This window comes from Phalacrocorax carbo, chromosome 7 (assembly GCF_963921805.1).
Source record: "Phalacrocorax carbo chromosome 7, bPhaCar2.1, whole genome shotgun sequence".
Classification (NCBI taxonomy): Eukaryota; Metazoa; Chordata; class Aves; order Suliformes; family Phalacrocoracidae; genus Phalacrocorax; species Phalacrocorax carbo.
In genome coordinates, this window is record NC_087519.1 from 46,714,243 (window position 1) to 46,734,919 (window position 20,677).

General features: G+C 45.6%; 1 protein-coding gene across 2 annotated transcripts in view; it reads right to left on the reverse strand.

The window, feature by feature from the left end:
* Window positions 1–7,221: 7,221 nt before the first annotated feature.
* Window positions 7,222–20,677, reverse strand: part of VEPH1 (ventricular zone expressed PH domain containing 1) — a 90,902-nt gene continuing 77,446 nt past the window's right edge. The window contains exons 14-15 of one of the 2 annotated variants that reach the window (XM_064457875.1): window positions 12,296–12,432; window positions 7,222–7,557 (exon numbers count right to left, since the gene is read on the reverse strand). In XM_064457875.1, the coding sequence (XP_064313945.1) occupies window positions 7,321–7,557; window positions 12,296–12,432 (374 nt within the window). In that variant the 3' untranslated portion in view covers window positions 7,222–7,320. The remainder of the gene's footprint in view (window positions 7,558–12,295; window positions 12,433–20,677) is intronic. The other variant, XM_064457876.1, reaches the window with a different exon arrangement.

A 20,677-nucleotide genomic window follows, 5' to 3' on the forward strand; every position in this document is an offset into this window, starting at 1 on the left:
AAAGCTGACCAGCACAGCATAGGTGTCAAGGGATCAGAAACAGCCATTTGCAAAATCGTCACAAGAAAGAATACAATAATTTTTCAGGGAATAATAGAACAAATGTATTTGAAACAAAGAATGATTTGCTTGTGAGCAACAGAAGAATAGATGAAGTAGTTAAATTTGTTAGAGAAGTCAGTAATTACGTATGATTTACCTGGCTAAATATCATTATTCTTCACATTTATCTTATAAACTTTTTACCATGGAGCTACCTTGTTCTTCATGTTGCCCTGAGCTGTTGAAACTGGTGGTGTTACGTGTGATGCAACTCAGCCTGGGCAGGAGCCGTAAGAACCAGCGTAAGCTGCTCTTGTTTTACCCACTGTGCCGCCAGCTCCCCCTGACCAGGGCTGGATGCAGCAGGGATGCGCCAGGAGAAACCAGTCCTCACTGCTCCTCTCCCTCCAGCCACGGGCGGTCAAACCATGCAAGGCACGAGTGGGAAATTGGAAGGTAAGAAAACAAAAATATCTATATTCTGGAGGGGAGGGAAGAAGGGAGCCAGCAGCAGAAGGGGTCCCGCACTTCGCATGTCTCAGGTGCAGCTGCCGCCTTGAGCACAGCGCTGCCAGCAAACGGGTGCTTGTGGGTCCCTGCTCCGACCCAGGCGGGGCACGGCCCAATCCTCGCGGTCAGCTGGATGTCTTGATAACAGTCTGCACAGGGGCATGGGTCTGCACAGGAGAAGCTCATCGCAGGCTTACAGCGATGCAAACGGCCACAACCAAAACAGGCACAGGAAAAAAGATGGTCATGACAGCACAGTTTTGAAGGAAGGAGGGGGAAGAGACTTTCCCTATGAGAAAGTTTTCCACAGCAGCTCATCACTAGCCACACTGCTCACAGACAAGCCTACTCTTTGTTTGGTCTTCTCTTAGCAGTCATCACAAGAGGAGGAATGCATGCAGCTGCACCCATACAGCGTAGCAAGGCTCCGGGGGCTATGCTGTGCCGCAGCAGTGCTTTGCAGTTTGCTTTAGAAGCAGCAATGGTAGCTGCTGATGCATTTTTGGCAACCCTCTTGTCCCACTATAGGTCATTGAATAATTTATGCTGGCAGGGACCTCGGGAGGTCATTCAGTCCAACTCCCATTCACAGCAGGGCTTTGGTCCAGTAGATCCCCTGTGGGTGACGCTGGTTAATGCTTTAAGCAACTGCAGACCATTGCACACAGCTGGAAGCAAGCTCATCCCACCACTGGACACCCCACTCTGCTCTGACTTCCCCAGCTCCCACCCCGCGAGCGGGAGGGTCGCTCCCCACATTGCGTTAGCCCACGGACGGGACCCACACCCCTGTCCTCTCCACAGAAGTGCTACATGATGAGGCTGGTCTATAGCCCGCGAGGTGCGAGCCAGCTCTTCTGTGCCAAAACCCTCAGCTTGTTCCCCTTTGTCGTCGTGTTGTCAGACGGGCGAAGCAGTGATGCTGAAGTACCAGTTGTTCTTGAGTGTAGTGTGAGGCCACACACTCGCCCAGGCTTGGATTCCTCAAAGATACATGTGATGTGGCACAGAAATCATGGTGGATGTCAACTCTTCCAGGAAAAAGTGGATTATTTTCCTTACATAAAAATATTCATAGAAGCTGGAGCCAATATTTTGAAGAATTATGTTTCCTAGAGAAATTATGCTGATCTGTAAAACTCGGTTTAGGTTTGGAAGTTGCTCGCATTCAGGAGTGTTCAGGTCCAGGTTTCGGTCTGGTTTTCTCGCTGTTGGCTCAGGTCTAGATCCTAAACCTCAGTCTGTACCCCAGTATGCAAGAGGGCTGGAAGATGTTGGTTTGGGCTGGAAGCTCTCCCCGTTAGCAGCCTGGGCGCCAGGCCACCTTGTGCCATGGCTATGGGAGGCGATGCCTCGCTATAATGGGGGGACCAGCTGGCTGAGCCCCACCATCACAGCCAGGACCCCCCCAAGCTTGGCTGCTTTCCCAGACCCCATGGAAATGGCACCATTGCTGCCCCTGGGGAGCTGGAGGGAGGGCGGTACCTGATACACCAGCTGGGTTTAGTGTCCCGTACGGCCAGGGTTGGGATTTGTCCTTCTCCTCATAGGACCGAGGCTCCTTTCCTCTGCCAAACACTGACTGAATAACAGGATTCTTCAGCAAAGGTGAACTCACCCCTCCACAGAGAGACAATGACATCTTTTGTACCGCAAGTGGTGCAAGACAGAAAGCAGATTGTTTCCTGGCAGGGAGGAGCAGATGCTCGGCAGAGTCCCGGCGCTGCAGCCAAGGAGGGCGTTTGCATCCCTTTTTCCAAGAGTGCTGCCACACACACTCGTGCGCCATGGGGTCCTCCACCGAGGCCGCAGGGAGCTCTCGCATCGTCCTGGCGGAGGGCTGGGGTGGTGCCTGCGAGGGACGAGCAAACCAACCAAGAGAATGCAGCGCAGCAGGAACTACCATGTTCGCTGTTCAGAGGGCAGCAGCTATTTAAATTTAGAATGTTTCAATAAATGTTATTTTAAAAAGAACCAATAAAAACTATTTATATATTTGCTCGAGAAGAAAATTTGTAAGTGGGATTTATTTATTTATTTTTAAATCTCCCTGCTCTCATCATAACTAGATTGTGTTTCTCCTTTTAGGAGGATGACTAGAATAACTTGCTGTCTGAATTTCTCTTTTATTTTATTCCAAGTTTTAATTTAAGACAGGAGAAGTGTGGCTAAGCTTCTTATTTTATGCAATTATTCTTTGGCACAGAACCTGGAATCTCTTTAACTACACAGCTATGCATTCCATATTGTTTCAATCACGTTGAGATTGAAAGGAAGGGTGTAAGTGACTGGTGACAGCCAAGTGCTGATGACAAAGCCTTGAGACAGCAGGTGAAGCAGAGACACGTTTGCCCCATACACGAGTTTCACACTCAGACCTGGAACTCACTTGATGCTGAAGTGGACGCTCGGCCCTGATTTGCACACCTCTGTGCTCTCTCAGATGACAATATGGCTTCGTACGTACGCACACACGGATAATCACGTGCATTAAATTGATGATGTAATGCATAGGTGGCAGACTGAAACTTGGCATCAAGATTAAGAAATACAGACTATTTGGTCTGTAAAAAATGTTTTTAATGGCCAACTTACTGTATCACTGAACTCCAGTGATGTGCCTCTGTGGGTGAGTTCAGTGTTTAGATAGGATGTAGTTCTGGAACTTGAGGCCATAAATCCACAAGTTCACACCTATGATTTAACTTCATTCCCATTAGACTCAATGGCATGTCCTGTGGGTAAAGTAAGGATTTATTGGTCCAGGTATTGAAATTTAAATGACTGAAATCTCCTTTCCTCGTCTGCCAGAGAGGCTGTGGAAATCTCCCGTTGAGATTTGGCTCCGTGGCTTCATTTACATCCAGAGGCAGCAGAATAAGCGTCAGTCTGGTCTGCAGACCTGCATTATTTGTATGGACATAATACACAATTTACTGTAGACTTCTTCCCTGCTCGTTACATGCTGTACGGCATCCCGGAGCGCAGGCCGTCTGCATCAAGCCTGCTTCATACTCTGCATGATAAACCAGAACGAACCATCCCGTATCACTGAGATAACAGTAAATAAAGGGTCACAGACGAAAAGGGTGCACCTTCCCCAAAACAAACCTCTTGTGGTCTTCAGCTTTAGGTTTGAATTTGACTTAATGAGTTTCAGAAGCGTGAAGTGTAATAGAAGCTGCAAATATTATAATATTGTATTATTGACACCAAGGACCGGGACGGAGCTCTGTAACCAGGGAGCTCTGCCCGGCTGGGCAACCTACACAGGTGTCCATAGACTTGCTTGGATAGACTGGTCCCAGATGGGCTTTCCATACTTTCTGTAACTAAATTTAGCTTTAACAAAGTTGTTCTGATAACTTTGCTACATTCTGTGATCTAACACTCATCTCCACATTTTAGTTGTTACAAGGATTTTCAGGGTTATGAACATTTCAGCATCTCTCCGGAGCACCGAGAGCATCAGGAGGCCTGGATCTGCTTAAGGCATTGCATGGGCCATTGGCAGAGGCCTTCTCTCTCCCCTCTGACATTGTTAGCGTCAATGCAAATTTATCTTTCAGATCTACAAACCTATGGCCAGCTTTAAAGCCCTCCCTGATTTTCCATCATCCAGGAATGTTTCAGTAACTGCTTTGTTCTCAGCCGCTGGCCGCATGGTGTGATCCCTCGGCACTTCCTTCTCCAGTCAACGTGGGAATGTTGGAAATAAAATATTGTCGTTTCAAACCAGAGCTTGCTGACCTTCCAGGGCACGGGTGCCAGGTCAGTTCGACACGTGTTAGGAGCCAGGCTGGAGTCCCGGCTGAGACACGCTGCAAAGCCCTCCTCCAGCCCATCAGCGTTGGGAGGAACCAGGTCAGGAGACACTGGAGATCCTTGAGCAAAGCAAAACAAACATACATGAACTCCTGCAGGAGTCGGGGAAGTAGCACGAGAGCATAAGGAAGGAACTACTAGTTTTGTTTCACTGTCTCAGAGAGGATTTGGGAAGAACACGGAGATTTGGAAAACAGATGATTTGGGGTTGGTCCCGCTGGTGCTCGGTGGCCGAGGAGGAGGAGGAAGACAGCTGGGCAGGGGAGACAGGGACAGGGACCTCCCCAGGCTGGAGGGATGGTTTGGAAAGGTGGTATCAGGGCTACGGGTGGGAAGCGTGGTGGCACCCTGCCTTGGTGACACCATCCCTGCCACCAGAAGGTCACCGTCAGAGCCTGGTCACCTCAGATTAGTCCTGCCCTTAACAGTTTTGAGCTTGTTTGCTTTAATTTCCCACCCTGCACTCACTGCACCCTGCCCATGGGTGAGTACAACAGACCCACGGCACGCAAGGTCTCAGCATCCTTCTGCCAGTTCCCTGGTGCACCGCTGTGCCTGGGGGCCTCCATAAACATCATCGCTGAGTCTGGGTAATGATTAAAAATAATGGAAAGAGAGATCAGCAAAGAAACACAGACATCCCCACAAGTGCAGGCAACTAAAACTGGGGGACACAGAAATCGCAAACAGCCTGTCAAAGTTTATCCTAATGTTTATTTCACTGTAAATGGGAACTCATTGCACTGGTACTTCCCCGAGGTCCATGGTGTTTCTCCCCAAAAGGTTTGATGGTGCTTTGATGCTGAGGTTGAGAAGTACCTCTCTGGAGCTGTCAGCTCCAGCTGCTGCAAGGGACTGGGCAGCCCTTAGCTCTGACCTGGCAGCAGAGCTCAGGCGCTCTTGTGGTGCCACAAAGAAACTAATTTTTTCTCATTCTAATTCAAGCAAATGCTTATTACCAAACGTTAGCATCTTACCTGTCAACATAACAAATTACAGAGCTCTGGTGGCCAGAGCAACAAACACCAGCAACACTCAGTGCTTGCAACTTATCAGACGCCAAAGATAAATATTTTATATGGCATGTTACAAGACTCCAAGCTTCGTGCCATAAACCCTGCTGAACAACTGCATCAAGGAAGCAGGCAGCAAACCATCACGTTAACTCACTGAGATCCCACTCCCTCCACACCTCTTCCAGCCCGTGCTCAGCTTCATGCCCATCTTCTCCCCACGCACTCCGCTGCAAGGACAGGGTAAGGGAAGGGAGCCGGCCTGCCCATGGCTGGGCTCCCCGGAGGCAGCCGGGCACCCCTGCTCCAGCCCCGCAGTGCCCGCCCTGCCACAGGTGCTGTCGTGGCCCCGTTCTCCCAAAGCGAGAGAAGTTCAACGCAGGCAGAAGAATGCTTCTGAGCTGTCCTGGGCCTCTGATCAGCAGCAGCCCCCGTGAAATCAAGAGAGTTAGGAACGTTTAGGCTGGTGGAAAAATCAGGCTGTAAATTCAGAGGTATGCAGTCATTCAACCTCACCCCACAGGAGAACTGTGTCACATAGGAGACAGACATTGTGATGACAGCTGAGAACAGGCTTGACTGCTAGTGCCAGCCCTGGCTTTACTCAGTAGACTTTAATCTGAATTTATTTCCCAGGTCATTCCCCTTGCTCCCTGTTCCCCAGGCGCTTTTGATGACACACATGCTGCCCGTGTTTCTAATTGCTCTTCAGTTTTCTTGGTAATTCATTAAACTGAGCAGACCCCTGGCAGGTCCCCACCGTCACAGCTGTCCGAGCAGCGCTGCCACCCTCACCAGCCCCTGCTGCCCTCCTGTCCGCAAAGCCAAAGGCGACGGCCAAACTCACCCAGCAACCACTACAGAAAGTCGGCATGAGAGTATTTCAGAAAGCAGATCGTATTGCTGATTTTTTAATGTTCCACGCTCTTTAACTCTCCCTTTTTGGCAACAACGTTTTGCAAAATATACATTTTTCTAGGTTGGAAAATTGCAAATTTTATTTCTCCTCAGTCTTGAATGATCTCCAAGTTAATTTCTTCACCTGCAGACTTCTCAATAAATTTTTTCCACTCTTTTTGGCTTTTTTTTGCTTTCAGTCTTTTCTACAGCACTTCCTCCACTTCAGAATCATTTGAGAGTAACAAAGAAAGTCAAACAAACTGGGAATTTTCCAAATTTGGAGAAATTTTGAAAAGGTATGAGAGAACACAATTTAAAATAAAATTGAGAAAATTACATTCAGTTATGAAGAGGAGAAAAAGCACAAAAAAGAGGGAAAACCAAAACTGTTAAAATATTTAAAATTTTTTTTTCAGCAGTATTAAATCTTAAAAATGACTCAATTTCAAACCTGAAAGAAGCAGCAAATTTGATTTTTTCAAGACACATAAAAGCAGTAAAAAGATAAAGTACAGTGAGATTAAATAAGAAGGAAAATTATCTTTTTACAGACAGAAAGTGATTGAGAAAAGCAGGAAGTCCTTACACACTTAAATGATCTCAGCAGTGTCCACAGCCACTGAGACCATGTGCATCTCAGAAGCAAAGGCTGAGGTGTTGGGGTCCAAGTTTGTTTCTAACCATGTCTCCTGGCTTGCAGGCCAGTAGGCTGAAGAAAAAAACCCTGCAGCTCACATGTGGTCGTGGAAGCTGCTCCTACACCAGCAAATGTCGCAGTGCCAGGGAGCGCTCCCGCATGGTGGCACTCCATCACCTGGTAGTGCCATCACGGCATTAGGCCTCTTGTGCTGCACAAAGCTCTCCCTGGCCCATGCCAACACTTGGTCTTCCCCAGAGTTTCCTGTGGTCCAGGAGCCGGTGGGGCTTTTGGAGGTAAAAGAGGTCCATGGTATGGCAGTGGGATGCTCTGCGCTGGAGTGGTCCCAGACACATTTGGTTTGCTGACAAGGCCATGGGGGTGCCAGCAGCTCTACAGGTAGGTGGTGGCCTCTCGGCTCTCCCGCTCTCTAGCCTGTGCGACGGCGACATTGATGCACTGGAGCCACTCCTCGGCGTTCTTCTCATCTTTGGCCTTGAAAACATAGGTCTTGCTGTCAGTGAAGATCTCAAAGGCCCGGGGCAGGCTGCGGTCCCTGCGCTTCTTTGCCACCACTTTAACGCTCTGCACCTTGCTGAGCTCAATGGGGCAGTCGTCGGGGTCGTCTTTCTGAAACACAGGGAAGACAAACAGAACCAAGTTCATCTGGTAAAGCTTACGCCCTCTTAATAAACAGTTGATGTCTCTAGAGCTGGAATTTTGTAAACATTGCTCATGTGGGCAAACACACTGATAGGGACTTCCCAAAAGAGCCTTAGGGGAGTTAGAAACCCCCCCTCCTATGCAGCGCCTCACTCACCTACTGAACACCATTGGGTTGGGTGTCATGGTCAACTGCACCCAATGGCCAAGGGTCCACAGTGATGCCCACGAGCCCTCCCCTCACCCCCAGCATCTGCACTTTTTAGTTCCAGCTCCAGCTGTCAACATGGGCTTGGATCTTCCTTCCTGTGGCTTTTAATAATGGTGATCTTTGTTAATGGAGCCATGCACAACTCATGCTGATGGCAAATGCTTCCTAGGTACAAAAATCAGCCAGTCCTCGGGGTCTGAAGAAAGCTCTCTTCTCTTAAGCAGTGATAAGTTTTCCCCTTTTCAGAGTCTCCACCCAAAAATGGAAGCAGCAACTCCTTTTGTTTGTTTTGAAAACAGAACAGATACCTCGAATCTGACCCAGGAATGTGAGGGAAAACATGGCATTTCTCAGTGGGGAATGGAGGATACGGGATATCTCAGTTGCAATTTTATTTGAAAATAAGTAGGTATGTCTAGGAAATCTTAGTGTCATTGTAAGAGATATGACACAGGAGATGGTTGTAGTACGTAGGCTGACGTAAGAGAGAGTTGTACAAAGTCCTGGAAGTTTTCTGCAGAAGAGATTTGTGAACTCATAAAAAATGAACAAATTTGGTCTCCAGGTGAGAAGTTTAAGCCCAAAGCTTTGATTCCTCAAGAATATTTATGTTTCTCCTGTGAGCTGCTTATAATTCTTACCAAGAGGAGTAAGGCAGATTTTCCAAAAGCTTTCTGCTCCTATCATACAGCAAAGATCTGGACTGATCTGAGTGAGAATTAGTGGTTAATTATCTTGCAGGAGCTGAGCATGACTCAGGAGAGGCTGCAGTGTGGGAACTGCTGTCTCCAGGGCTGCTCTGCCTGCCCTAGCTTCGTCTGCTCTCCCAGCAGGCCAGGACTGAAATGCAGGACCGGCGTCGGGCAGGGACACTTCTCCTGCAGTAATGTCTCAGTCCCTCTGGGAAGGAACAAGGAACATTTTACTCTTCTAAGGAAAAGCTGATCTGAAAAGACCATGCAAAAGAAGTCCCAAGCCCAATGGCTGTGATTCCTCTCTGGGATTTGATAGTCTCCTACCCTTACCACTGATCTGCCATTCTTCCACATCCATAAAGAATACCCAGGATGAGTTTCCCAACTTTTAGAGCTCTTCCTTGTTGCATACATAAGTATTATTTGCAGTCAAGGTCTCCTATGTTCCTGAAGTGCCATAATCCCTGGGCAGTCCCTTCCTTTCTGACTTAAACGAGCACTGAAGTCCATCCCTTGACCGGAGAAGCTCTCCAGCAAGAGAGGCTGGCACGAACCCCTCAGCAGGGCCAGTGGCTGGGTGAGCAGACACAGCCCTCTGGGACATGGGAGGTCCCTGGGCTGCAAATGGCAGCGACAGTGCAGAGCACCCGCCTTCCCAGCACATCTTCATCCCCTGGTGTTGCTGTTGCTTATTCTGGAATGGGACACTTTTTTGTCTTTCTCATTCATTCCTTGTCAGGGAGCCCATTCCAGACCAGAAAATTTTTCTTTAAGTGGAAAATTTCCCACTAAAATGTTCCCTCCTGATCAAACAACCTTCCATGAACAGTGACGTTAATCTCCAGCTTCACATGGGAACAAATGTTTCCAGAGCCATCAATGATTCCCCATGCACGACCATGGGACCACAGCAGTGGCCCACCCTCCCCTGCTTCCACGGAGACCGATTAAGGCTTTATCAACAGTATTAAGCTGGCTCTGCACTGAAATCTCACCTGAGATAAACATTAGGAAAATTTTATCACAGAAAACGCAAAGCAACAATAGACTCGAGAACCAAAGCTTTGCACCCATGAGCCAGGCCTTTAGACTTAGAAGCCTATCTAGCAAAATTTATATATTCTCTTCATTCCCACACAGTGTTTAACCTCAAATTGCTAAAGAAGGTTGATTGCACCCTAGGCACATTTCTCTGAAGGAGCTTACCACAATTTTCCAGGAGTTTAGGATGTGGCTCGCTTTCAGACCTCTTGTATTTTGGCTTTCTCTTGCCTCCCCTTTACCCACTGACCATACAGTTGCTTAAACAGAGTGAATATTGTCCACATGGTTACTCTGACAAAAGGGAGGTTCATGGTGGGGCTCCAAGAATAAGCAGGCACAGCCAGCTGGCCACCTCACAGTACCTCCTCTGTGTTAGGTTTGTATTTTCAAGTGAGCAGCGCGTAAAGTCCAAACACCCACGCAGCAACCAGCCCTGCTCCACAATGCCAGAGACGATGGGGCAGAGCTGTCATGCTCAGGCAGGCAAGCACTGTCCGGCCTCAGGGACTGAAACAAGCACCAGATGCAGCTGGGCAGGAGCCTCTACCACTGCTTTAGCCGGCCACAGCCTGCAGCCCTACATCTTGCGGTCCTTTCGGCACCGGTACTCGGCAGCAAGGTGCAGGGCTGCTCCTCCCGCCAGGTGCTGGAGGTGCACAGGAGCAGGATCTGAAAGTCACGCTTTTACTGTCCAAACCACTTCTGTGAGGCTTTATACCTCCAGCCCTGCTTAAAGGCCTTAAAATTTTCTCTTTGATGTCTGCAATAGTCAGCCCAGGGGACGCGTGCAACCTAAACCTGCGGGCTCAGGGTTGGTCCAGGCTGCAACCCAAACAATGGTTAACAGCAGGACTTGACTCTCGAGTTTAGGCCAAAAATGTAGAAGTAACAGGATAGAATGCACCAGCTTGAAAGACTGATTACCCAGACACAATAACCCCGCTGCTGCCCCCAAGGGGCTGGATGCCAGCCTGTTACACTGACAAACCAGTCCAGGTATTTGTGCTCAACTTTTAAAAAAAACAAAGAAGCCTTGAGTTTGCCAATTAGAAAAGGAAGGTTAATCTATATGAATTACACTGTTGAGCAAAATCTGCTGTTGAACAATCTAGTCTGCCAGCTTGACCCGCCTGCCATGCGCTGGACATTCCCCGCGTGAACACGGCGAGCACTGAGAACGCAAATCCAAGGAGGCGATTTCTGCGTGCTAATTGCATCCCAGGAGTAATCAAGGTATTCTGATGTGCCTTATGCCTGGCTTGTTTGGAGAGCTAATTAAAGCCATTCTGATAAATACATTTCTATAAGCCAACCAACTTGCTAAAAAATGACAATTATTCTGGCACTCTTTCAAAAGGGACGTCAGCCAGTACTGAGCTGCAGCTATGGTACATGTATGGATTAAACTGTCTTCAGAATCTCAACTAAAACACCAGAAGAAGTCACTAGAAAGTATGGAAAAAGCTGTTTCATGAACTACTTGCAGTCAGGATGATTGTATTGTCCCACGAAAGGCACATGTTCCTCCTAGGCAGGACACCCTGTTGTATTTCTTATAGGAAAGGGCTGAGGAAGCCATTTAAGCAGCTTAAAGAGCTTCACTAGTTTTCTATAATAATCAAGATTAATTACCAGACATATTAAAGTTTGGCTATAGTTGGAAGACGCTGCTATTTTCAGATTATCTGAGAGAGAGCTCTTGTAACAAAAATAGACTCTTTGGCACAATGTTTGGTAATTCTCATTGTGAAAAGCTGAAGAAAATTAGTTTCTAATAACTGAGAAGTAATAACTAATGAGGCCTGGATTCAGTTACCTGCACTTCCATGCCCTGGGACACACTTGCCTCTGAGCCCTATTGGTATAAATTTCAAACAGTTTCACAGAAATTTCAGCAGAGTGTGTCTGAATTCAGATGAGGGTAGAACTGAAAGCTAAACCCCCTCTGTTCCTTTAGGAACGTTTAGCATCACCTTGCCTTAAACGCACTTGTATTTCCTGCACAAGTAACACCAATTATAATGCCGCAATCTCAAGAACAGTTATTAATGTACAAAAGCAGGCAAGACTTTCCAAAAAGGTGAAGAGTTGCTTGATTTTGGAGGCTGCCCTGAGGTGTTCAGAAGGGCCTGACTCTCCAGGTAAGGTACGCTGAACATAACCATCTCCCCCTGAACACTGCTGGTCCCGTGAGAACTGGGGACCCAGAAGCAACAGCTCACTTGCAGCACATGGGCTGTGGCTGCTACATATTTTCCTGTCCTTTGCCATGCACTTTGCAAGTGGAAAAAAAAATATTTTCCTGAGCAGAATTTATTGAAATTGTGTTTATTCAAGGAAACAAAGAATCACTGGTCAAGACTGGAAACTATTTTTTAACCCACTGTAATTCCTTCAGGAACAGAAGCTTTTGTAATATCTGAGAAGTGACCCTGGGATGCCTCGAGGCAGAGAGGATGGTGCTCAGGCACAATCACCAGCTAGTAGGGTATAAATTACTGAGACATTGGAGTCGCAGTGCTGAGCCCTGGGCATCTGTTGCCTGAACAAGAGCAGCGCCAGTCTAACAGTCTTGAAAATCTCACGTTCTTGATCCAGAGGGAAAAATATAACTAAAGCCAATGTGCAGCCTCTTGACTGAGGTTAGCCATGCAGCGTACAGAGACCAGGGGCAAAGCTGAGTGGTAAAATCCTCTGGGAAATGCGTTGGGGAGGAGGGAAAGAGAGAAATCAAACCGATGGTCTTCTGACTTACGGATTTTCCTTTCCGAAAAAGCAGCTGATTGCCAGCCAGAGTGAAGTAGCGAGTTTTCCACCTTTTGATAAACTTCCACCGGACTTGCTTCTCTTTAAGCTTGCCTTCAATCAGAGGTTGGCCATCCTGATTTACAACTGGGGAGGTGAACACACAACGAGGGGGTTATTTCTGCCCTCCCTTTGCCCCAGCCAAAAGCCAGGCTTTAGCTGCAATGCAGAAAAGACTTTTTGCAGTTTAGCTGCCAGCTCCAAGACCACATTCCTCCTGACCTCAAGCATTCAGCTGTCACTTGAGAAAGGCATTTCAGCCCTTAGTCATGTTTTGCTTGGGAGGCCTAGCAGATGGAGCTGACAGCTCGGACTCTGCTGTCCATCACTTTTTCTGTTCTCTTAGCTATCATGTACTTATCCCCACCATTATGCCTCCCAATTGTTCCTCAGCCCTGCAATAATAATTTATAATTTTATGGAATTGAAAGTAGGCATTTATGTTGTCTCTGAGGCTTTCATCCACACTACCGAGTTCAGTACAGTTATATTCCTGCTGTGCAGAATTTTGGACAGGAATATTTTGGGGATATCACTCTCCGTTAACTGCAATAGCTTGCTTCACTGTGGCAGCAGCCCTATGAAGAAGGAATTAAGAGGCAGCAGCAAGATGTCCATGTGGGACTGACTCGGCGTCATCCATCCCACCAGAACAAGCACCAACCTCTCATAGGTAACTCCAGCCCAGAAATGTGACTTCTTGCTGAGAAAGCGGTTGGCAAGTCCCAGGGCTTTTTCTCCTGGGCATGACCCTTCCCTTCCTCACCCTCCCAAGACACAAATTCTTCCCTTGGGAAAGGGATGTATTTATTATCATCCCTCCCTTATCCAGTGTTTGAGCATTAACCTAGCCCTGCATTTTGTAGCGGTCACTCCCTGTTACAGCTTTATTATCTTTTCTACTGCTCTCTTCAGGAATATTTCAAAAGTCGTTTCACATTAGCAATCCATTTTGTAAAAAATAATCCTTACAGCACACCCAGTTCCTGTAAATCTCACAGCGCTGACCGATTGGGACCGTGATGTTTTCTATCACTTTTGTATTTCTAAAATAACATAATTTATTTTGACATCTGGACTGCCAAAGGCCAGAGCAACTCACAGCTCAGTCCCCAGGGATCCGGTGTCTGTCCTGCATCCTCAGGAACAGGCAGGGTCTTTTCATTATATTATCCATGGAGAACGTTGATGTTTTTACCATCTTGTGGCAAAATTAACTTACAATCTATTAGTGTGTCATTGGCCAATAACACTGCCTCGCCTGTACCCTGGGTGGTAAGAGCTAAAATAGCATTTCTGCCACGCGTGTGCATAAATGCCGTCCTTACTGAGCCTACTTTAAATACAAGATGGGTAACTCTGCCCAAGCCAAGAAAGGAGGAGGAGGAGAGACACAAAAGCTTCTGTCCCACTTGATGACCTGTGCTACAGCGCGTTGCCCAAGAATAATCTAAAATATAATTAAAAATACATAGTGTACAGTATCGAGTTCAATAACCGTAATGACTGTAATTGGCACAGAAGCAGAACTACAGGCACACTCAGCTCCTTTACCTTCAGCTCAGCCACTTTCCAGCCCATTCATCTTCTACAGTGGTCTGAAAAGTGGCTTCAATTTGCCTTAGAAAAATAACTTATGTTTGTCACTACAGATTTTCCTTCAATCAATTCCCTTAAAAATAAAACCCAAATGAAGTCTTTAGGAAAGGGAAAGAAACCCTTTTTTCTCCTATTGCAAAATTATTGCTATATTTAAAATTACTTTCAGAATCCAAAGCACTGCGAGAAATATTGGGAAACCTTGCACTTTCATACACAGCGTGTTCATAAGGTTGTGGCCACCTCTACGAGCAGCCCTGTGAGCATGGTGCTCACCTGTCATCAATATTCACTGGCACTTACCTCGGCTGGAAGCACCCGAGGTTTTGGGAGCTAGAAGATCATTCCCAAACCTTGCACACAAAAAGGAATTTTCCAGCACAAGAAAAGCCCGGCAACCAAGGGGGTCACCATGGGCTTTAAACCACAACCGCAGAACAAACTCGAGCCACTGCCCTTCACATATGGAGCAAACAACATAAAAATTCTCTAATACCACAGCTGGGTTTCTTTTTTCTTTCTCTTCTATTTTTACACTGATAGACAGGACGTGATGGATCAGATAGACTGAAGAGCAGTCCAAGGCGTAAGCAGTCAGACAATAGATGTTTTTTGATGTGATGTTTGATTTGGAGCCCTTCCCAGCATCTGTCAGATGGTCAGTTATCCTCTGGCTGGCCGTGCTTGCATACCTTAGCATGAAAGTTTATCCAGTAACGCTTTTGCTTGAAAGTGTTTGCTATCGTCTGTGCGTGAGCCTTTCAGAGCCTGAAATGCAGTAGGTCGGTGTGGTGCTGAGGATGTGGGGTGAGCAGGGTGGCCAAGCACAGCCACCAAAGGTAGCACCTGGGGTTTCAAAGGCTTTATAGCTTTTTGGACACATACCTCTCATCACTACCTCCTGTCTGGTAGAAGAAAAACAGACAACGCAAATACAATGCATCAGACTGAGATAAAGAATGTATTTTTTCCTCAGCATTGTTTATATTGGCAGAGGGACAGGCTTTGGGGGTCTTCAGTGTGTACTATTTCAATTTCCTCAAGAAGGACTATAAATATTTCTGTCTCTGTAGATAGGGAGTTTTTGGAAGGAGATGGACTGAATGAAAAGGGGGGTGGCTAAGTTTCAGCTTCGATGGGGAACTGCAGCTGTGATTTCCACGATAAAAACAGGTCACGCTCTGCTCCTCGCAGCCCACCGCATCCCTAGCCCGATGCAGCAGCACTTCTCTGCATATTTTCATGCTAGCACTGATGCATCACACCACCCAACCTGACACAGGACAAAGTAAAACAGAGGCTTGCTTTCTCCCTGCATCATTGGTGTCACTGCAAAATGGCACAAATTTACAGGGAAGCTGGTTTGGGGCTGCGCCCATTTCACAACATGTCCTTCCGCGGGATGGAGCCACATTTTACGGTGTGTTCCTTACTCAATAAAAACACAATAAACAGTTGTGTTAAATATTGTTCTCTAAACTACTACAGATACATGTTTTCACCTGTTTTAGAGATTTTCTCAACTGACAATCTTTTCTCTTTTCTCTTTCAGAGAAGCATGGCTGCGGTGGGGGCTGTCTTCAAAGAAATATTCAATTTATGTGAAAATCCTGGAAATGGGACCAAGAAAATGTAAAGCTGAGGGGATTTAAAGTCTTCCTTGGCTATGACGTGCAGTGAAGCGGTGCTTCTGCAAAAGCTCTTTGCTGAGGGCGGCTGCTGGCAGCCTCTGTCCTGCCTCCGTGCCCTGGTGTGCTGCTGGGGATATGCAACCAACAGCACTCAGAATGATGCATCTGGGGCTGGATACTGCATCTGGGGTGGGGCTTTTTAAACCCTCTGCTCATCAGGCTGTGCAAAGGGGAATGGAAAAGGCCACAAGGAGTCCCCTTGCTCTAGGCGGGGAAAACCAAAACAGGGCAGAACACCCAAACTCCATATATCCCTCTGCCTCCCTGGTGTGGGTTTCTCAAGCACTGGTCCAGGGAAGATGCCTTTGTGAAGGAGCCTTGTGCCATGTGGAGCCTCGTGCCCATCCCTGGAGGTATTTAAAAGACATGTAGACGTGACACTTCAGGGCATGGTTTAGGAGACAAGGTAGTGTTGGGTTGACGGTTGGACTTGATGATCTTAGAGGTCTTTTCCAACCTTAATGATTCTATGATTCTATGTGGTCTATGCTGAATTTACACTCATATTGAACACGTAGTATTAACTGCTGATGAATCAATGGCAAAAAAGTCCCGCATAGGCACACTGCCCATTTTCTAGACAAGCAAAACAATATCGTGTGGCAAAGCTCCCTAATAACAACTAACCCTGTTCAAACAGAGCAGAAAGCAGCTGAAATCCAGCTCACGCAGGTAACAAGATGCACGCAAGATATCATCAAATGCCACTGAACAAAAAGGTACTGGAGAAAATAATCCATTTTGAGGAAGTAAAAATCTGGGTTTTTTCAGATAAATTTGTTTCTGCCAAAAAACCTGGTTCCATCAGACTTGATGAGCCTTGGCTTTTTCACCTGAGCAGGACCGTGCAGCCATTTCTGCCTGTGGCTGCGCTGATACCCTGTTCGAGGGGACGCCACCTGCCAACAGCAGCTCCATGGGGGAAATGTACTGGGAACAGAAGGACTGTTTTTCTTTCTAAACAGCTTTCTAAGGCTGTATCAGGTATTATCTGACATTTCTTCAGCTGAGATTTGCTGGGATACCCATAATGGTCATCTTTGGGAGCTGAGCAGAAGAACAGTCCCATAGGGCTGGCAGCTGTCTAGCAGGTCTGAGTACAAGTCCTCGTGCTCTTGCACCAGCCACTTCATATTTGGGTGACTTCATTCCCCATTTATAAAATGAGCATTATAATTTGTCAGATTTGTGAGAATGGATAAAAATTTTTAAATTTTTATAATTAGTTGTAAACAGCATCTAAGCTGATATTTTGCTTATTGTGCAAATGCCTCATCAAATTTCTAACTTAATGATGTACGGGGCAATATCCCTGCCATTCACATAATTTGCCATTCACATGTGCACTCTCTTGGTGGAGGATTTCTCACCATGAGAATATGCAGTTTGATGTCAGGAAATTACCATCTCAGTAGCATGTGGGTGATAATAACAGGGCATGGCTCCATATCGTCTCCCAAGATGAAGTGTCAGAACTACTATGACAAAGTCTACCCCATGAGAGACAGAGAGCAAAAAGCTGTGAATCTGAGAAACTCAAACGAACAGCACCATGTAGCAAGCTTACCTGGAGCGTGCATAAAAGAAAGAGGAGAGAATTTAACTTTAATAAAAAATGACAAAGATAGGACAGGAAAAGAATTTTTACTCCTACATGATAACAATAAAGAATTCATAATGTGCACAGTGCCTTTCAGAGCATGATGACAGCTGTAAAAACATCTAGATACCGCAAAAGAAGGACTTGATATGAAAAGACAATTGCTTAGTGGTTGGGTCTTGTGCATCTACCTGGCTCCTGGTCCGATGGGAATGGCTTTGACACCAATTCCAGTTCAGTAGGAACATGCTTTAACCCAGAATAAGAAGGTGTAAAGCACAAAAAGTTCAGGGACCAGAAGATACTGAGATGGTTGGTGGTCAGGAATGCAACATGAGAAAGGAAGTGAATGCGCAATTTTGGCCTAAAGTGGATTTTTATGGCCATAATCTTCCAAAACCAGGATTTACTAAAGAAATGCTGATCTCTCTTTAAGCACCCGGTGGCTGGAAGCAACGCTAACACAGCACTTCTCATGTACATCCACAAAGAAGCCCATGGGGAATTCTGATGTCAGCTTCCACAGTCATTGTAATGAATCTGATGCCAGTATGTCTGAGGGTCTGATTAGAAGAAAAAGATTCATGAAAGATAAGAATGAAGCTCTTTTCCAATATATTTTCTAAGTCCTTTTGCTTATTTTCATTGCGGTTAACTTCACAGAATCACAGAATAATTCAGCTGGAAGGGTGCTCAAGGGGTCTCTTGTCCAACCTCCTGCTCAAAGCAGGGTCACCTATGGGGTCAGGGTGGGTTGCTCATGAATCTATCCATCCTGGACTTGAAAATCTCAACAATATCTCTAGGCAAGCTGTTCCAATGCTTGATCATCCTCATGATGGGAAAGCTTTCCTTTGTAGCCAGTCTGAACCCCTCTTGTTCCAATTTATGCCTGTTGTCCCTTGCCCTCCCACCACACACTACTGAAAAGAGCATGGCTCTGTCTTCTTGGTGACCTCCTTGTAGTTATGGACAGACTACTATGAAGTCCCCCTTGAGCTCTGCCTGCACTGGCCCTTGCCCTCAGCCCCTTCTCACAGGGCAAGACACCAGTATTGGGGGCTTCAGCCCCCAAATGCCTTGGAGCCTGTCCCAGTAAGGATTGGGACTTCAGTCACCACCATTGAATGCCTGCTATGTGCAAAGTAGGACTACGTGCATGGAGCTCTGTTAGCAAGGGGCATCATGAGTAAATCCGTACTGCCTCAGGAATGCAGAGCTTTACTTTTCTGTCTGAAATCTTCCCAAATCCAAATTCAGTAGCTGTGACCCCCACTGCTTTCCACGGCAGAGCAGGGTTATGTGAAAGAAGCATCTGCACTTCTAATACAATTAGAAGATATATTTTTTTTAAAGCAATCACTTGCCAATTGGGGTGTGCACATTACTTATACACATATTAATTATTGGTAGATTATGCTTATAGTTTTGATTTCTTCACCTTGCATGAATAAGAAAAAATTAAGAGACTTCAGAAGTGTGATACAAGAATGATTTAACACTGATCTTTCATGTGATTAGTCATATCACGGGAAACTAATGAAGTGTATTCTCCTTAATTTGCCCAAGCAAAGATCAAGATATGGCATGATGAAGTCTACAAATAGAGACTTTCTGCATAGCAGGGAAGGCCATAATGTGATGCAATGTTTAGAGATAGGCTAGAAATAAACCCACATTTTAACAGTGTGGTCAAATTACCTGAGCAACAGCTTAGGCATGTCATGGCTTCTCTTCCACTTGACTTTTAAAAATCAGGTTTAGACATCTTTAGAAAAATATGCAAAAGTACTACAGATCAAAGAGAAAACATTTCTTTGATATAAGCATTATTGGACTAAATTCTTTGACTATTGTTATATAGGAGGTCAAATCAGGTGATTGCATCATCTCTGGGTTTGAAATCACTCTGTGTGGTGGTATGCTGACATGTATGATGAGATCTGTAGCTTGGCTTGAAAAAGATTTGAAGAATTCAAAAGGTTATATTTACTATATATTTGTAATTACTTTTTTTTTTTTTACACAGAACACACAATAAATCTAAAAATATTACCTGAACTCAATATGAAGAATTTACTATAAAATATATTGCTTCTTAAACCATCTCAATACAGAAACACTAGCTGCAAAAATCAATTTAACCCTGAATAGTACCCATTGATGTAAGTGCCCATTGGAATTATTTTCTATTTATTGTAACTTGCTTTTTTTGCAGAACTACAATGTGTCAAGCTTTAAGTAGTTTGGGTACTGAATATAAAGTAAAAAACCTTCCAAACTCTTCCAAGATGAACTCAAGGCAGACAAAACCCAAAGATTAAATCTTCCATGTGAAGAAACACAAAATCATCCACAAAAATTCAGTCTGATCATGAATGATCTCAATGATAATAAACTGCTCTTAACTTGAAAGAATGGAATGTGTGGGTGGCAAGCAGACGAAGATAAATGCAATTAACCTCAGGGAATATGGATTCACTCTCTCTCGTTAATCATCACATTTGGTTTTGTTGAAAACCTGGAAAGGACACATTACCGAATGCCACTTTTTATAACGTTCAAGCAAGCCTTATAGCTGGGATATTTTGGTTCACTAGATAATCACCACTGCTAGCAAAAGATAAATGTATTCAGAAGTTAATATGGTGTAGGCTGTTCTGAGCGAATTGCTTTTTTAAAGAGGAATTAATAAAAAACCTCTCAGTTTTACCCGAATCGTTGCCCATGGGCACAATGCCTCTTCTGAAGCCCACAGGGATTACTGCAATTTCTTTGTAAGCTTCCAGAATAGGGAATGTACTGCAATTCCCACTCCAGCTATCAAGTGGTTTTACTGAATTTTTTTTGTGCAAGAGCTTGTGAAGCCAACTGTCAATATAGGAGGTTATGTTGAAACGAGGCTCTGAAAGGCCAGCTTTTCCTAACAAGAGGCACACACTGAATTTACCAAAATTTCCAATGCCTTCTATCTGTGCTTGAATGGTCATCATTTAACAACAAAAAAATACTGTAGCCTGGTTTTCCTAGCTCTGAGACCAGCTACACAGTCAGGGTGCATATGTGTATCTGAGCAGATGAGTAGGATTTGTGGGAATGTTCTTCCTGGGTGGCAGGAAGGAAACAGTTTGGGATTATTTGACAGCACTTCTGGAAAAGTGTGGTTGTGTAAGAAATGCTTTGTAATCAGAAGAATGCATGAGAAGTATTCAAACTTTCTCCGGGTTAATTGCCACTTTGAGTACATCCACCACATTGATTAAGCATAACTGCCTCTCTCCTCACAAACTCAGCCTCCAAGTATAGTCCGGCTCCAAAAATGCAGTTACACCCCCAAAAAAAAAAATCATTGATCTGGCATCCTAAGGCAAGATCAGGGCTTTAAGGCATAATGCTTTCCTGAGTCTGGAGGACAAATGGCATCTTGCAACATGGCATCCAA